Source organism: Phyllostomus discolor, chromosome 10, assembly GCF_004126475.2.
Source record: "Phyllostomus discolor isolate MPI-MPIP mPhyDis1 chromosome 10, mPhyDis1.pri.v3, whole genome shotgun sequence".
Taxonomy (NCBI): domain Eukaryota; kingdom Metazoa; phylum Chordata; class Mammalia; order Chiroptera; family Phyllostomidae; genus Phyllostomus; species Phyllostomus discolor.
Genome location: NC_040912.2, coordinates 32340175 through 32357407, shown reverse-complemented (window position 1 = coordinate 32357407; position 17233 = coordinate 32340175). Strand labels below are relative to the sequence as shown.

General features: G+C 40.2%; 1 protein-coding gene across 1 annotated transcript; it reads left to right on the top strand.

Annotated features, from left to right (window-relative positions):
- The first annotated feature begins 245 nt into the window (after positions 1 to 245).
- Positions 246 to 17004, top strand: LOC118496947. Its single transcript, XM_036010267.1, has 4 exons — positions 246 to 566; positions 2823 to 2869; positions 9675 to 9768; positions 16817 to 17004. Exons 1-4 carry the CDS (start codon positions 416 to 418, stop codon positions 17002 to 17004), a joined length of 480 nt encoding a protein of 159 aa, XP_035866160.1. The 5' UTR covers positions 246 to 415.
- The last annotated feature ends 229 nt before the right edge of the window (positions 17005 to 17233 follow it).

Sequence of the window (17233 nt, the reverse complement as noted above, 5' to 3'; positions counted from 1 at the left end):
GGTAGATTCATTTACACCTGAGGAAAGGAGGACAGAAAAGTGCCATGCTTTACACATTTTCTGAGTGGTGAAAATTACATTCCAGGCCTTTTTCCAAAAACAGCGGTATAGCAAGGATCAATCATGTCCAGTGGATGAACAGTCCCCGGTTGTACCTGGTGATCAGGGCCCTAGGAAGCCAGAGCCTTGTGCTCACGGAGATTGCTCTATGAACATTCTGTGTTCTGGCTAGAATATTAGGAGTTCTGAGGTTCTGTGAATTATTCTGAGGTCCAAGACTTGGAAGGAGCTGCCTCAGGACCCGGGGCTGCAACAGGTCACAGTCCCTGAGCGGGGTCCCCCGGCGCACCCCAGTGCCAGGTGCCCCTCACAGTCGCACTGGCTGGGGACTTGTGGAACCCAGGCCTGAGCAGCCATGTGCTCGCTGCGGGTTTGTGGCCAAATCCTCCTGCCCATTTTCGTCTCTATCTTTCTCATCCAACTGCTCATCAGCTTCTCAGAGAACGGTTATTCCCAAGTGTCCAGGCACAGGGGCAAGCTGAGACCAAAAGCTGTGGATGATGACGGTGAGCCCTCCTGAGACAGAGGCTGGTGCCCCAGTGCCACTGCCGCCCCTACTAACTCTCAAGTGTGTCAACCTGGTAGGCTGAAGTTTTCATCTGTAAAGCTGCTGTTCCAGTGTTGGCGAGAAAACATATTTAAAGGCTCCTGACGATTTGGGCAAAATCCAATTAAACTGGGCTTGAATGAATTTGCCTTACCTGAAATGAAAACAGTGGGTTTAAATAGTTTTAAATTTGGGAAAGGAGGTCTGTCCCCTCACTCTTCCCACGATCTATACAGCACATAAGCTTTCAGCTGTGAATAATATGCTGTTGGTTTTTGCCCTAATCAGACTTCACTCAGTGCCATAACCAGTCTGTGTTTTAAGTTCTGAGGTAACAAATTGCTTAATTTGAGTCTTATCTTAAGAAATAATTACTTTGGTTTAGATTCTTCCCTTGGTTCTCCTCCCCAAATGAAGAAATTTTGCAGCATTCAAAATCATGCTGAGTTGAACTCATGGGCTTGGAAGTAAGGTCTTTAGAATCCTAAATTAACTGTATAGATAGAAGGGCAAAATTTGAATGACTTGGAAAAATACCCTGTAAAGCCAAAATTGCCATTTTTATGAAGGCCGTGAGATGGAATAATTAGTGCCATCCAATGTCTAGTCTACAAGCATGTTAATATCTGTTACAGAGTCTGTCTTCTTACTAAAGCCAAACCCAAGCTCGCAGCTTCAGGAGCATGGGAGTGGGGAGAGACTGAGGTAAGAGGCTCAGCTGTTTTCCTCTGGGGCCACCTCCCCCATGGGTTTCTCTCTCGGTCACACACTCCAAAAGGAACACTGATCTAGCACCATCCTGCCCTGTAGCCACCTCCTGCCCCCCCCCCAACCCACCCACAGTGCCTAAAATCACAGGCCACACAGAGAAACACATCCTCCCCTTTGCTCCCTAGCAAATTGGAGTCATACCAGATTTTTTTCAAAATATCTTATTAAAATGCTTGAGGCAGAACAAAAAGGGTGTCAACAAAGCAAGTCAAGAATCATAGATAACACAGACAGTTCTGGGGCTGACCAGCCCTGTTCACTGTTGCTGAGGAAACAGCTTCCTTTTGTGAGGAAAAGCCTGGTTCGGCCAGTCTTAGGCCTCCCCTGAGCATTGCTCCCCAGTCTGGGGCAGCTTCCCCTTCGTGCTTGCATAAAACTTTCCAACAAGGATATGGTTTCCTAGACGTGATTCCTTCACTTACAAAAACTGAAAAGGGGTTCTGACCCCTCACTGTGCTCCCCACCTCCATCCCTGGAGGAGCTCTGAGTGGTAGGCCTTTGACACAGGCAACTGCAGGACTTTGCAAATGACCCCGGATCAAGTGAGACCTCCCCCAAAGCAGGTTGCTTGGATCCCTAGGCCTTTAATTCATTTATATTTGAGAGCTTAGTGATGTCAAAATGCATGTGAGAGAGGAAAGAAGGTGCTAATCAGAGAACAGAACATTGCAATTTAGGAGTTCATGGCCAGAGACATCTGGGATGATGGCAAAACCTAACTTCAGATCATAGAACTCATTTGCTTAACATAAAGTGAAGAATCAAAGTTTTTCTGTATGGTACAGTTTCAGTTCATTTTTTATTTTTGATATATATTTATTTCTTATATTGAACTTGTATCACTTTTATAACTCCATAAAGATAGTTAACTAGGTCTATCTTAGTAAAACCATACTGAATAACAAAAGAATTATTTTATTTTTTATTTTTTTAAGAGTGAGAGAGAAACTTCATTGTGTGGTTGCCTCTTACATGGTCTCCACTGGGGACCTGGCCCACAACCCAAGCATGTGCCCTGACCAGGAATTGAACCTGTGACCCTTTGGTATGCTGCCTGTGCTCAATCCACTGAGCTATACCAGCCTGGGCAACAAAAGAATTATTAAAAGAGATTTTTAAAGTATGATGTTTTAAATGTACAGTGATATTGTGCATTTTTTTCTTATTGTTTTTTAGAAGCCGTTTTTTTAGAACTTACTTGGCTAATCAAAGCTGGATGGTGCCATTTCTTAATTTTCCAAGTAATAGGAGAAAATAAAGAGTTAAGATTTAAATAGCACCAATGGGAACATTTTCTAGATACATGAAAATAATGAAGGAAAATGCTGGGTATGGATAAATATGCTAAGAAACAGGAATGGCTAACTGAAATGAACTTTTATATACTCTTGTGCAATAAACAGACTTGTATTTACATTTTTGTACTTAATATTTTTTCTTGTAGGATGTTCATTAAAGAAAAATTGTCAGTTGTGCACAGAAGATAGAACAGTAAGTTAGTTAACTTTAATGTGAGGATATTATCTTGGGGATGTTATAAAGCCACATAATTTACAGCTGCAGTTCAAAAAGCATGCTAAACTTCGTTTTACACAATTTCTGTTGTGTGAATGGCTAGTAGCAGTTAAGATGTATTTCTACGTTTCAAACCGTTCTTCAAGGATTTAGAAATAAACAAGAAACAATTTAGTACGAACATGTGCTCCCTTCTAAAAAATTATGCTTCAAAAACAAAACAATTTTTTTGCATGGAAAAGATCATAGTGACCTTTGGGAAGAATTTTTTCTGTGTCAGGGAAGAAGATAAGCCTTTTGAGATATAGTGAAAATTTTCTTGATACTCTATCCCCTGAAAACTAGAAAGGATGACATACTGCTCTTTAACTGCAATGTATAATATCTAACACCCCTTCTCTGATGATTAAGTGTCTGGCACCATTATTCTTCACTTCAGATTTGGAAAAAAGCAGAAATGTTGTAATGAAGTAAATGGCGTTACGGAGAGGTTGGCAGCACGCACCCCCCCCCCCCCGCCCCCCCAGCCAAAACCATTCTACTTTAACAAGTATTGGAGAACTGAAAATTAACACCATAGATAGAGTGACACAAAATACTAATTAGAAAAGGGCACACTCTAGTCATTGCTATCTGTCATAATGAGCTGGATGGACCACTCTGTGCCCCTACTTATCTTCATCCAGAACATTCCTCTGCTTCAATGGAGACTTGGGCTCAGGGCTCTTGGACTTCTCTACCCAGTTCCTGCCACAATCTAATGTGCTTGCCATACTTGGCAATGGCCCTGACATACTCGGTCCTGCTGTGTCCCGACTTCCTCAGCTTGGTGCATTAGGAAGTCATTTCCAAGGCCACACCCTGTACTCTGTGTATCCACAATGACTCCTGCATTCTCATCCCCTTACACTGTATATACTTTTGGGCCTCAACAAGACAAGACCATTCTCTAGCTCTTTAATCCCTCATTTTTGAAGCCTTGTACGAACTCCTTTCCTTCTTGTGACTTCACACAGCTGTTTACTTGATACTTGATAGACACCTTTCCTCGTTTGTTACAATGAAAATATTCATGCACGAAAACAGTATAGTAAAACTTTATACCCACCCAAGATCCATCTTAGCTAATCTTATTTCATATGTGCCCTCTCCTCCAAAATGGATTGTTCTAAAGCAAAAATGATATACTGTATCATTTTATTTGCAAATATCTCACTTTGTATGGAAAATAATACAATGATTAATAATACAAGAATACAAGAATAAATTCAGTTTTGCAATGCGCACAACTATAAACTTATATTGCCCAACAGTGTGTGTGTATATGGATATATAGAGACAGATAGATATATAGATAGATAGAGAGTGTACAAACTCCTTTTCATCCCCCCAAATATTCCAGTTTGAATGATAATATGCTTATCTTTCTCAAGTACAAGGGCATCTGCCTCAGATTCTATCATAAGTATTTCCTAGTGATCCAATTGTATGTGACTGGCCTTCCTAGAGTTAGAAAACATTCTTACGGAAAGCAAATCCATTAAAAGCAACTAAGTTACAGTTCTACCCCAATACACATTTCATTAACACAACATATGAAAAACATATTTTTCTTGATATTTTCTCTTCCCCTAGAAATAAAATCATGCTAGCTAAAAAACTCAGTAAACTTTCAAGCCTTGGCTGACGTAGCTCAGTGGATTGAGCGTGGGCCGTGAACCAGGCATCGTAGGTTCGATTCCCAGTCAGGGCACGTGCCTGGGTTGCAGGCCATGGCCCCCAGCAACCGCACATTGATGTTTCTCTCTCTTTCTCTCTTTTTCTCCCTCTCTAAAAATAAATAAATAAAACCTTTAAAAAATCACATTAAAAAAAGAAACTTAGTGAACTTTCAGCTTTTGTTTTTGTTCAGAATCATTATGTGTCACTGTTGATTCCTTGGAGTGATAGATTTCAATTATGGTGTCACTATGATGATATTTGTTGTAAGTAATTTTTTTTGTGTGCTAATGACAGTTAAGAGACTGAGTTTTGCAACTGACTTAAAAATGCATTAGAGTACATATTTTCTCAATTAATCACATCTTTCTCATTCATTGCATCTTGATACGGATTATTGGTTCAGACAGCAAAAAATGAAGTTACAGCAAGCCCAGTGGGGTTTTATTGAATCTCCCATAGCCTGCCTCATCTATAACACTTCGCAGGAAGTGACCATTATTCATGGACTTGTAAAATGCATTTGTAAGTGCCATACCTCCAACCTCACAAGGATGCCCGTTTGATATTTATTCTTCTGAAAAATGTGTGTGGGTGTGTGCTAGGGCATAGAGTAAGGGAGAGTGGACAGGGTCATGGATTCAAATTTGGATGACAGTGACCATGTTGTTATCACCTGTCAAGTGTCTCTCAGCTGAAAAAAATTGGAGGACTAGTTGCCTGGGTTCTTCTCCAAGGCAACTATTCCCAACACCTTAATCGCTCTCGGCATGACCATCCTTCTGGAGCTTGATTTTCCTTGAGAAGTTTAAGGTCATCCGTCAGGTTCAAGTTCCCTCCTTTTTCTTCTGAACCAATTCCATTTGTATTTTCTTACACTCATTTTCCCCTAGGAAGTTGATTTTCAGTTCTAAGGTTAACCCCCAAGTCTTTACCTCCACGCATGCATCATGCTCAGAAACACATTCACAAACTCAGAACCTTTCTCGTTTCCTTGTTCCCTCTGTGACAAATTCAGTCTAGTTCTCTGCATCAGCCCCTTTCTTATCAGTTCAGATGAAATGAAAAGAAAATCTTGTTTCTTTCTAGCAGCTAAAGTTCTTATGCTACCTTTGCTTCCTTATCCCCTTGATTTAATCCTTAGCAAGCTGATCTAGAGCTCACAAAAGACTCTTCATAGCCTAATGCAATGACCTTTCAAATTAGTCACTCCTTATGGGAACAGCATCTGGACTTTAGGTGTTCCCCTGCCTGCTTCTTTCCTTCACCTCTTCATCTTCTTCACCAGCTCCTCTTCCTCATCTTTCCTCATACTCCAAAGCGTTCTTTATACCCCTTCTCACCCCTGTGCCACCTCACCTACTGCTATGACTTCCACTAGTACCTGCACCACAAAACCCCAAATTCATATTCCCAGACCTAATAGCCCCTGGGCCTCAGGGTGACATAGTTCTTGATTGACGTTTTTCCCTTGTCTCAAGTTCAGATTTTCTACAACTAAATCTATCATTTTTCTTCCACAAAGAAGCATTTTTTATTGACTTCTTTACTTCTGGCAGCATGCACTCAAACATAATTTTCAAAATCTTTGGTTCCTTGTTCTTACTTTTTTGCTACCTGCAGTTCACCAAGCCCTATCAGTCCCTCCAGTTTTTTCTTGCAACTGGAACAATCCTAGGCTTCCCTGCCTTCAGTCCCTCCAGTCCCTCTTGATACTTTATTCATTATCATCAATTAGGACTTTCATTATGTCACCTGTCAGCTCAAAATAATTTAGTTGACTCTTTATTGTTAAAACAAAAACTCCATAGCCTGGCATTCCAACCCCATCCCAGTATGAGGGAAATTGACCTTCCAAATAAATCCACAAAGGCCCACCACAACAGATTTTCACTCCTGCCACGGTGGACACTGTTCTTTCATTCTGCCATGGCTTGTGTGTCTAAGACCGTCTCTTTCCTGGACAGACCTTACCTAACCCTACAGGCTCAGCTACAGGCTCAGACCGAGTTCTGCCTGTTCCCTGAAAGAAATCTGACCTGGTCAGACCAGTCAGAAGTGAATACTTTCTCTTACAAAGTTCAGTTACATTTTATATCTGTTCCACTCCTTTTGAATATAATATTCTTGCTTTTAGACTTGTGTTTTGCAGACTGTACATATTGTACATGCCAAACAAAGGAAAAATAGCACTCTATATATCTGTGTAACCGCCACTTGCCCATAAATGATTAGGAAATGCGCTCTGGGTCCTTTCTATGTCCATTACTTTAAACACCCTTTGCACATATTGTACTTACTTAGTATGATATGTTTTGAAGTATAATATTAAATCTTTTATAACATTAACGAACTATTAAATATTATTGTGTACCTCCCCCTTTCTCTATTTTTTCATTTTAATGAAATTAGCTCATAAAAACATCAATTTTGATGTTTAAACTTATTAACAGTTCTACCCCAGAACAAATACTCTAGTTTTCCTATAGAACAATATTAATTATCATTCTAAAGCCTTTTTTTTAGCTGACTTCTCGGAAGGAGCTGAGGTAGGCATGGCTTTGTATTTATATAGACAATCTTCTTAAACTACAAGAAAACATCCATGCAATTTGTCTTTAATTATGAATTACCAATTTAGGGATGTTGAATATATTATTCTTTTCCTCTGGGTAATGTGAAGTTCTGCTCTTTGAAGACTTTTAGATTTAGTCAAGATAGTAGTCAAACATTTTTGTGGTAAGTGACAGAAACCCCACTTAGACAAATGTAATAAAAGGGGATTTCTGACTCGCAGAATTGGGAAGCCCAGGAGTGGCCTTGGATTCACACACAGCTGAATCCTAAAGCGTGTTGTTTCTTCTTTCTCTCTCTCCCCTGGCCTCCCAGTCCTGCCTCCCTGTGCATTGACCTCATTCTCTTCTACAGCAAATGGACATTCTCCACAAAGCTGGGAAAGAAGCTGGCTCCCAGTAGATCTCTCCCAGAGCCTGTATACAACTCCAGAGAAGATTCTGATTGGCTCAGTTTGGGAATTATGCCCAGCTCAGCATTAGTTACTGGGCCAGCAGGCTGGGCTTCCCTGAGTGCCTCCACCCGGGCCCTGTGAGTTCAGTGGTGGGAAAGTGGTAGGTGGGCCAAGCTGGCTGACAGCTGCAGAGCCACGTGGGGCTGGGGGAAGAGGCCCACAAAAGAGAGAAATCTCCCAGAAGGAGAAGGATGCTACTTGAGCAGGGCAGACAGAGAGTGAAAAAATGTACTCCCTTAGTCTACTGTATTCTATCCTTACCTTTTAGGACGCGCACATTTTATTTTCGCTATGCCTACATTTAAAAAATGTTCCTGCAAAATAATGCAACTAACGCTCAACTAAAATTGAACTTATCTGCCTCCCCAGCCCCAGCTCTAGGTCTGGAAACTCAGAGAGTTGGGATAATGTGCAGATGTTCTGTGGAGTCTCCCTGGCCCAGTGAGTCACGAGGCTGCCCCAGGCTTAAGCTCTGCAGGGGCTCTCTTTTCCATTATTTTCCGAGCCCCCATCCTGAGCCCTCAGAGGGAGGCGCAGGAGAGAATGTTTCTACTGAGGACAGCACTGCTTTAGAATCTCACCTGTTGTGAACTTGGTGACTGGGCCCTTGGGATTCAGCTCAGTGCTGAGGAACCACAAGCTCCTCTGACAGGCTCCCTTAAAAACCTGCTAGATGCAAAACAAAACATAACAACCTGATACCTCAATTTAAAAGGACAGGATGCATTTGTCAACACTGGCTTCAATCTCATACTTGCCTAAATGGCTTCATTTGACCTTTGGTCTTGGTGTGCATGAAGCAAAAACTGGCCTGTGAATACCTTCTGCTCTCAGGCTGTGTCTCAGGGCCGAGTCATTACCTCTGCTGGTCTCCCGATGTACAGCCAGAGTGACTGAGAGAGGTCTGAAATCAGTCTTATAGGCCTGGTTACGAGCACAGAACCACGGTGCTCCAGCTCCCCTGTTTACTAGGCGTGTGTAATCTCACGTAAGTCATTTGACCACTTGGTGGCTTATTGTCTTCATCTATAAAGTGGGCACAATAGTACCTAGCTCACAGGATTGTCCTGAGGATGAAATGACTTAGTACATAAAAGGGACTTAAAATGGTGCCTGTCACATGGTAAGCCCTATGTAAGTAACAGCCTTTTTTACTACTTTGTCCTCATTTTCATGACTTATCCAGGTTCTAGTCTTATCTCCCACAATGGTTTCCACCTTTGTACCTAGATTTTGCTTACTTCAGCAAGGGGCTGACAATTCCATTTTCTGATTTCCACATGATTATCTGACCACTTGTGAGCAGGAAGAGGGAGGGGGAAGAGGTGAGGCTGATTAACATCACCATTGGCCCACATGTAACAGAGGAAAGAGTGGGTGCTGTGGACAAGGGGAACGGGAAAGAGCGTCGGAGAGAGAGAGATTAAAGTCCCGAGTGCCGAAGTCCTTATTACTATTTTGTGAGTGGTGTCTCAGGTTTAGTTCCCTAAATACAGAGCCTGAGGAAAGGATGCAAGCACATGCCATTTCTTGAGTGACGGCCCCTCAGCTGAGGGACTCAGGGTATGTAAGGGACACAAGCCAAGCAAAGTTGTGATCTCAGCTAAAGTCTACATTTGGCTGAACCAGGGGCAGCCCTTGGGGTGGGGAGTGGGGAATCACGTAGCACAGTTGTTCCTGCCTTCAGGCAAGGATGCCTGCTGTTTGGAGTCCTATCCATCAGTCAGTTACTGGTGGGGAGGGGTAGGAGCATTACCTCAGTGGATGGTTCCTATCCACTGAGGACAACTCCAGGAGGGTGGCTTGAGCTGCTTGCAGCCAACACTCACTGCAGCTGGGATTGGGTGCACAGGCCTGGTAAGGGGGATCCGGGCACACCACCTACAACAGCACGAATAATAATAAAATGATGATAATGATGATGACGGCTGATGATGTCGATGACTGTTATTTATTGAACTGGCAGTAAAAACTTACAGGAATTGTGATTGTTATCCTTGTACACTGCTTCTATTTTTTTCTTTCCAAATACAGTGTTTTTGGTGCAGTGAAGAACAGACTTGCAAAAAGTTTTGTCTTTTGCGTTTGGGGTGTTCGATAAGTTTGGTATTTTGGTTGAACTGTACAGGTGAGTTGTCCCTATTAGAATTTGTACGTATTTTTAAAATTGACTCACAAATACTAGTGATTTGCTGTATTTGAAGGATTAGAAATTATTTTATTTGTTTTATTAAAATAATAGCCATAATAGCCAATCTGTTTATCAATGTTTTCCCTAATATAGGCTGATATGGGTCCTTTCCATCCTCTGTTGGTTCTACCAGGTCAGCATTCACTCTGATTGGTTGTTAAATGCTTTACATTTCAGTTCTATTCTGATGAATGATAACCATGACCCAGAGAAAAGTGGGTTGTATTATTGGTGTGTTGTTTTAGGAACTCCAGGAGTTTCTTTTAAGCTGGTCCTGGGGTGAGGACGTACTGAGCCCAGTAACGTAACTACTGCTTATACTTCCTCAGCTAATGTATCTCGTACTGAGAATTTCCATTCGGAACAATGACCCCCTAGGGCTGAGCCAATCTCCAGCATCAAAGAATCTTTAAGTTATATCTATACTATTATATTTTTGGTTTGTTAGGTGGTAGCTGCTAAGGCAGGAACATGTATTAGAACCTTTTAAGAAGTTTTCGGGGGATCTAAGATGGCGTCGGAGTAGGAAGGAGCAGATTTGGCTTTCCTCTGCTCAGGGGAGAAAATCCTGACCAATCTATGGAGTAGAAAGGCAAGCAACCAACATATTTCAGCATTTTTGAAAACAGAGGACCAAGGATTGTGGCAGATCCGAAAGAACAAAGAACAGATCCTAAGGGGAGTGCTACAACAAGACAAAAAAGAATAGGTGGAGGAGGTGAACACCAGGATACCCACTGGAAGAGGAAACCCAACAACAAAGGAACCACTAACAGATAGCAGCAGAAGAAGGTGAAGGAGGGAGTAGTAACCACACAAACCTCAATCCAGGACTTATCTGGAAATACAACTAAACAGTAGAGACAGTACCCAATACAAACAACTGAACAAGATTTCTTTAAACCTTGTACACACAAAAGATCCAGCTTCAACACAACCTTCCCTCACCAGCACAGCAAAATACAGAAGGTGGTGGACAGAGTGACCCACATTTAACCAGCTGGCGGGAAGGAACCACCAAAGAAAGACTCAACAACAATCAAAACCCAAAGGCAAACACAAAGCCAACTTAAACGACAGCCCAAGACCAGCGAGCGTGGGGGGTCAAGGAAATAGCACCACTGAAACTCACTGCTACTCTACTAAAGAAGTTCACATCATAAACCCAGGGAGCCAGAACAGATCAATATAAGAAGCTGAGGCAAACAAGAAGAGTCCCACAAACAATGGGAAGACAAAGAAATAATCCCCAAATGAAAGGAAAGGAGGAAGCCTCAAAAACAATGCTGAATGAAACAGAGGTAATTCAACTATCAGATATTGAATTCAAAGCAGTGATTGTCAGGAAGCTCAATGAGCTCACAATGAGCTACGAGAGTCTACAGGGAAGCTACAATGAACTCAGCGAAAACTACATCAGCATAAAAAAGGAAATAGAAACTCTCAACAAGGGCCAAGAGGAAATGAAGAATACAATTTCTGAACTGAAGAACACAGTAGAAGGAATGAAAAGCAGGATCAATGAAGCAGAAGATCGGATCAGCGAGCTAGAGGACAAAATAGAAGAAAACACCCAGAAAGAGCAAGAAAAGGAAAAGAGGCTCAGAAAAAATGAAGAGGGATTAAGAGAAATGCAAGACAATATGAAATGTAATAATATCCGCATAATAGGGATACCAGAAGGAGAAGAAGAAGAACAAGGGATAGAAAACCTAGTTGAACAAGTGATGATGGAAAACTTCCCTAATTTGATGAGACAAAAAGTCACACAAATACAGGAAACACAGAGAGTCCCAATCAAGAGGAACCCAAAGAGGCCCACCTCAAGACACATTGTAATTAAAATGGCAAAATTTCAAGACAAAGAGAGAATCTTAAAGGCAGCAAGGGAGAAGAAGGAAGTAACATACAAGGGGGCCCCAATAAGGCTAACAGCTGACTTCTCAATGGAAACACTCCAAGCCAGAAGAGAATGGCAAGAAATAATCCAAGTAATGAGAACCAGAGGCCTGCAACCACGACTACTTTACCCAGCAAGGCTCTCAATTAAGATAGAAGGCCAAATAAGAAGCTTCTCAGACAAAAGAAGTCTAAAAGAATACACCTCCACTAAACCAGCTCTGCAAGAGATGCTGAAGGGACTGCTTTAAGGAAAAAAAGGAAAAGAGAGAGTCAGAGAGGATCACACGTACATAAAAGGCAATGAATAAGTACCTATCAATAATAACCTTAAATGTAAATGGATTAAACGCTCCAATCAAAAGACATAGAATAGCTGATTGGATAAGAAAACATGACCCACACATATGCTGTCTACAAGAGACCCACCTCAGGATAAAAGATCTGCACAGGTTGAAAGTGAAGGGCTGGAAACAAATTTTCCAAGCAAATGGACAGGAAAAAAAAGCCGGGGTAGCAATACTCATATCTGACAAAATAGACTTCCAAAGAAGGACGATAAAGAGAGACCCAGAAGGTCATTTCATAATACTCGAGGGAAGAATTCACCAAGAAGACATAAATATTGTAAATATATATGCACCCAACATAGGAGCACCCAAATACATAAAGAAAATCTTCGAGGACTTCAAGAAAGATATGGACAGCAACACAATAATTGTGGGGGATTTTAACACCCCTCTATCAAAATGGACAGATCTTCCAAACAAAATATCAACAAAGATATTGAGGCATTGAACAATACACTAGACGAACTGGGCTTTACCGATATTTACAGAACCCTCCATCCCAAAGAAGCTAAATACACATTTTTTTTCAAATGTACATGGAACATTTTCAAAGATTGACCACATGATAGGACACAAAACAAGCCTCAACAATTTCAAAAAAATTGAAATCATACCAAGCAATTTCTCGGATCACAAGGGACTGAAACTAGAAACCAACCACAAGGAAAAAAACCCAAAACACTCAAATTCATGGAGATTAAACAGCATGCTATTAAACAATGAATGGGTCAAGAATGATATTAGGGAAGAAATCAAACGGTTTTTGGAAACAAATGAAAACGAACTCACAACAACCCAAACTTATGGGACACAGCCAAGGCAGTCCTGAGAGGGAAGATCATAGCGATACAGGCCCACCTAAAAAAGTTAGAAACATTTCAAACAAACAACCTAACCCTACGTCTACAAGAACTTGAGGAACAACAACAAAGACAGCCCAGAGCAAGCAGAAGGAAGGAAATAACCAAGATCAGAGCAGAATTAAATGACATAGAGACTAAAAGCACAATTCTAAGGATCAATGAATCCAAGAGCTGGTTCTTTGAAAAGATAAACAAAATCAACAAGCCTTTAAGCAGACTCATCAAGAAAAAAAGAGAGAAAACCCAAATAAACACAATCAGAAATGAAAGAGGAGAGATTACAACAGATACCACAGAAATACAAAGGATTGTAACAAATTACTACAAAGAGCTGTATGCCAAGAAATTTGAAAACCTAGATGAAATGGACAAATTTCTAGAAAAATATAACCTCCCAAAACTCAACAAAATGGAAGCAGAAAGCCTGAACAATCCAATAACAGCAAAAGAAATTGAAGCAGTAATCAAAAAACTCCCAGCACACAAAAGCCCTGGACCAGATGGTTTCACAGGAGAATTCTACAAAGCATTTAAGGAAGAACTAACACCTATCCTTCACAGACTATTTCAAAAAATCCAAAATGATGGAAGACTCCCAAACTCTTTTTATGAGGCCAACATCATCTTAATTCCAAAACCAGATAAAGACACAACAGAGAAAGAAAACTACAGGCCAATATCGCTGATGAACATTGACGCTAAAATCCTCAACAAGATACTGGCAAACCGCATCCAACAGTACATTAAGAAGATCATACACCATGACCAAGTGGGATTCATTCCAGGTATGCAAGGATGGTACAATATTCGCAAATCAGTAAATGTAATACATCACATAAACAAAAGCAAAGACAAAAACCACATGATCATATCAATAGATGCAGAAAAAGCATTTGATAAGGTACAGCACCCATTTATGATAAAAACACTCAGTAAAGTGGGAATAGAGGGAGCATTCCTCAACATAATAAAGGCCATATATGAGAAACCTACAGCCAACATTATACTCAATGGACAAAAATTAAAATCTTTTCCACTAAGAACAGGAACAAGACAAGGATGTCCACTTTCACCACTTCTATTCAATATAGTACTGGAAGTTCTAGCCACAGCAATCAGACAAGAAAAAGGAATAAAAGGAATCCAAATCGGAAAGGAGGAAACAAAACTGTCACTGTTTGCAGATGACATGATAGTGTACATAGAAAATCCTATAGACTCCACCAAAAAACTGCTTGACCTAATAAATGAATTTGGTAAAACAGCGGGATACAAAGTCAATATCCAGAAATCAAAGGCATTTCTGTACACCAACAATGAAACAGCAGAAGCAGAAATCAAGAAAAAAATTCCATTTGAAATAGCAAAAAGAAAAATAAAATACCTAGGAATAAACCTAACCAAAGAGGTAAAAGACCTGTATTCAGAAAACTACATAACACTGAGGAGAGAAATCAAGGAAGACACAAACAAATGGAAACATATACCGTGTTCATGGATTGGAAGAATTAATATCATTAAAATGTCCATACTACCAAAAGCAATTTACACATTCAATGCAATACCTATTAAAGTACCAATGGCATATTTCACAGACATAGAACAAACACTTCAACAATTTATATGGAACCATAAACGACCCCGAATAGCTGCTGCAATTTTGAGAAAGAAGAGTAAAGTAGGAGGAATCACAATACCTGACACTAAACTATACTACAAGGCCACTGTAATCAAAATAGCCTGGTACTGGCATAAAAACAGGTACAGGGACCAATGGAACAGAACAGAGAGCCCAGAAATAAACCCAAGCCTCTACGGTCAATTAATATTTGACAAAGGAAGCAGCAACATAAAATGGAATAAAAATAGCCTCTTCAACAAATGGTGTTGGGAGAACTGGACAGCTACGTGCAAAAAAATGAAACTCGAGCACCAACTTACACCTTATACAAAAATAGATTCAAGGTGGATAAAAGACTTAAATATAAAACGTGACACCATTAAAGTCCTAGAAGAGAACATATGTAGGAAAATCTCAGATATTTTATGCAGAAACTTTTTCACTGACTTGTCTCCTAGAGCAAGGGACATAAAGGAAAGAATAAACAAATGGGACCTCATCAAAATAAAAAGCTTTTGCACAGCTAAGGAAAACAGTATCAAAATAAAAAGAGAACCAACTGTATGGGAAAACATATTTGCCAATGATACCTCAGACAAGGGTTTAATCTCCAAAATATATAAAGAACTTACACGACTCTACTCTAAGAAGACAAGTAACCCAATTAAAAAATGGGCAAAGGACTTGAACAGACACTTCTCCAAGGAGGACATACAGAAAATCCAAAGACACATGAAGCGATGCTCAATATCACTAGCCATCAGAGAGATGCAGATTAAAACCACAATGAGATACCACTTCACACCAGTCAGAATGGCCATCATAAACAAAGCAACAAACAACAAGTGTTGGAGACGATGTGGAGAAAGGGGGTCCCTAGTGCACTGTTGGTGGGACTGCAGACTGGTACAACCACTATGGAAAGCAGTTTGGAACTTCCTCAGAAAACTAAAAATGGATCTGCCTTATGACCCAGCAATTCCATTGCTGGGACTCTATCCTAAGAACACTAAAACACCAATACAAAAGAACCTTTGCACCCCGATGTTCATAGCAGCACAATTTACAATAGCTAGGTGCTGGAAGCAACCTGGATGCCCATCAGTAAATGAATGGATCAAAAAACTATGGTACATTTACACAATGGAATTCTATGCAGCAGAAAGAAAGAAGGAGCTCCTACCCTTTGCAACAGCATGGATGGAGCTGGAAAGCATTATGCTAAGTGAAACAAGCCAGGCAGTGAAAGACAAATACCACATGATATCACCTTTAACGGGAATCTAAACAACAAAACAAAACAAAACAAAAAAACTAGCAAAATACAACCAAAGACACTGAAATAAGGGATAGTCTGACAGTGGCCAGAGGGGAGAGAAGAGGGAATTCCAGCGGGGAATGGGTAGGGATTACAGGAACAAATTTGGAGGACACATGGACAAAAACTAGCGGTGGGGGGTAATGGGGGGAAGGGGGGTGGGTTGGGTGGGTGGGCTGGAATGGGAGTAGGGGGGAGAAAACTGTACTTGAACAATGATTAAAATTTAAAAAAAAAAAGAAGTTTTCAAAAAGAGTTAAAAGGCTTTCCAGGGGAACCCTAACTATATAAGGAAATCCTATTTAGAACAACCAGTTATCTATGTTTTTTTCTTAATTGAAGTGAAAAACATAAATTTTGCCCTCAAGTCCCTGTTTTCTTCAGATCCTATTAGGTATATTTAAATCTGAATTGTTTACATCAAAGAGCTTATAAACAAGTAACACTTCATAAATTCAGTGTGAGTGGGAACCCTAGTCTCCTATTTCATGTTTGGTCCTTATAGTTTCACATAGCATGGAGGGAAGAGGGGAAGTTTACAAGCAAGCATTTGTTGTCTCTCTGATAAGGAACTGTCTAAACTCAATCAACAAAGCATCCTGTGCATCTGTATACAAACTTAAAGGCAACCCGAGGAATCTGCTATTTTATCTGCTGAGATATTGCCTGGAAGGAGGTTAGGGAAAAAGTAGCCAGTGGCATAACAGTTTACCAACTGGAGACAATGTTACCTCCTTTTAGCAACCCAGATTATTTTTAAATGTTAGCGACTACTGTGTTAATAGTAATTTTATTGGAGTATGTGATGTATGTTAAGGCATTTTCAGTGACAACTGAACTTGTATTTAAGAATCAGACTGTGTGATGCTAGAAAAGATGAAAATGTAAGAAATTATTAATCTGTTAGTTTAAAATATATTTCTTTACATTTCAGTTGACTTGTTTGGATTTCTGATGCTGCTGCTCATTGCAATATTACTTATAGCATTCATTTGGCATTGCTGCATCTTTCAATGTTACCTGCAGAGGTATGTTCATTTAATCGTTAGTAAGAATGCACTTCAGGATATTGAAGAAAATACAAAACCAGCTATCAGGAATGCTTTTCCTTTTTTTGTATAATAAAAATAATATATCCATATGATAAGGAAGAAAGTTAAAAAAATACAGAATATTATAAAATGAATTTTCCCACCCTCTACTCCACCTCTGATATTTACTCCCAGAAATACTTTTTTTAGTACGCTTTTATTTCTAGTTCTTTTGTTACCTCCAATATTTGAACAATATGACTATATCTCCTTTTTATGATTCATTTACTTGAGATGTTACCTATAAGCTGAAAAACTTT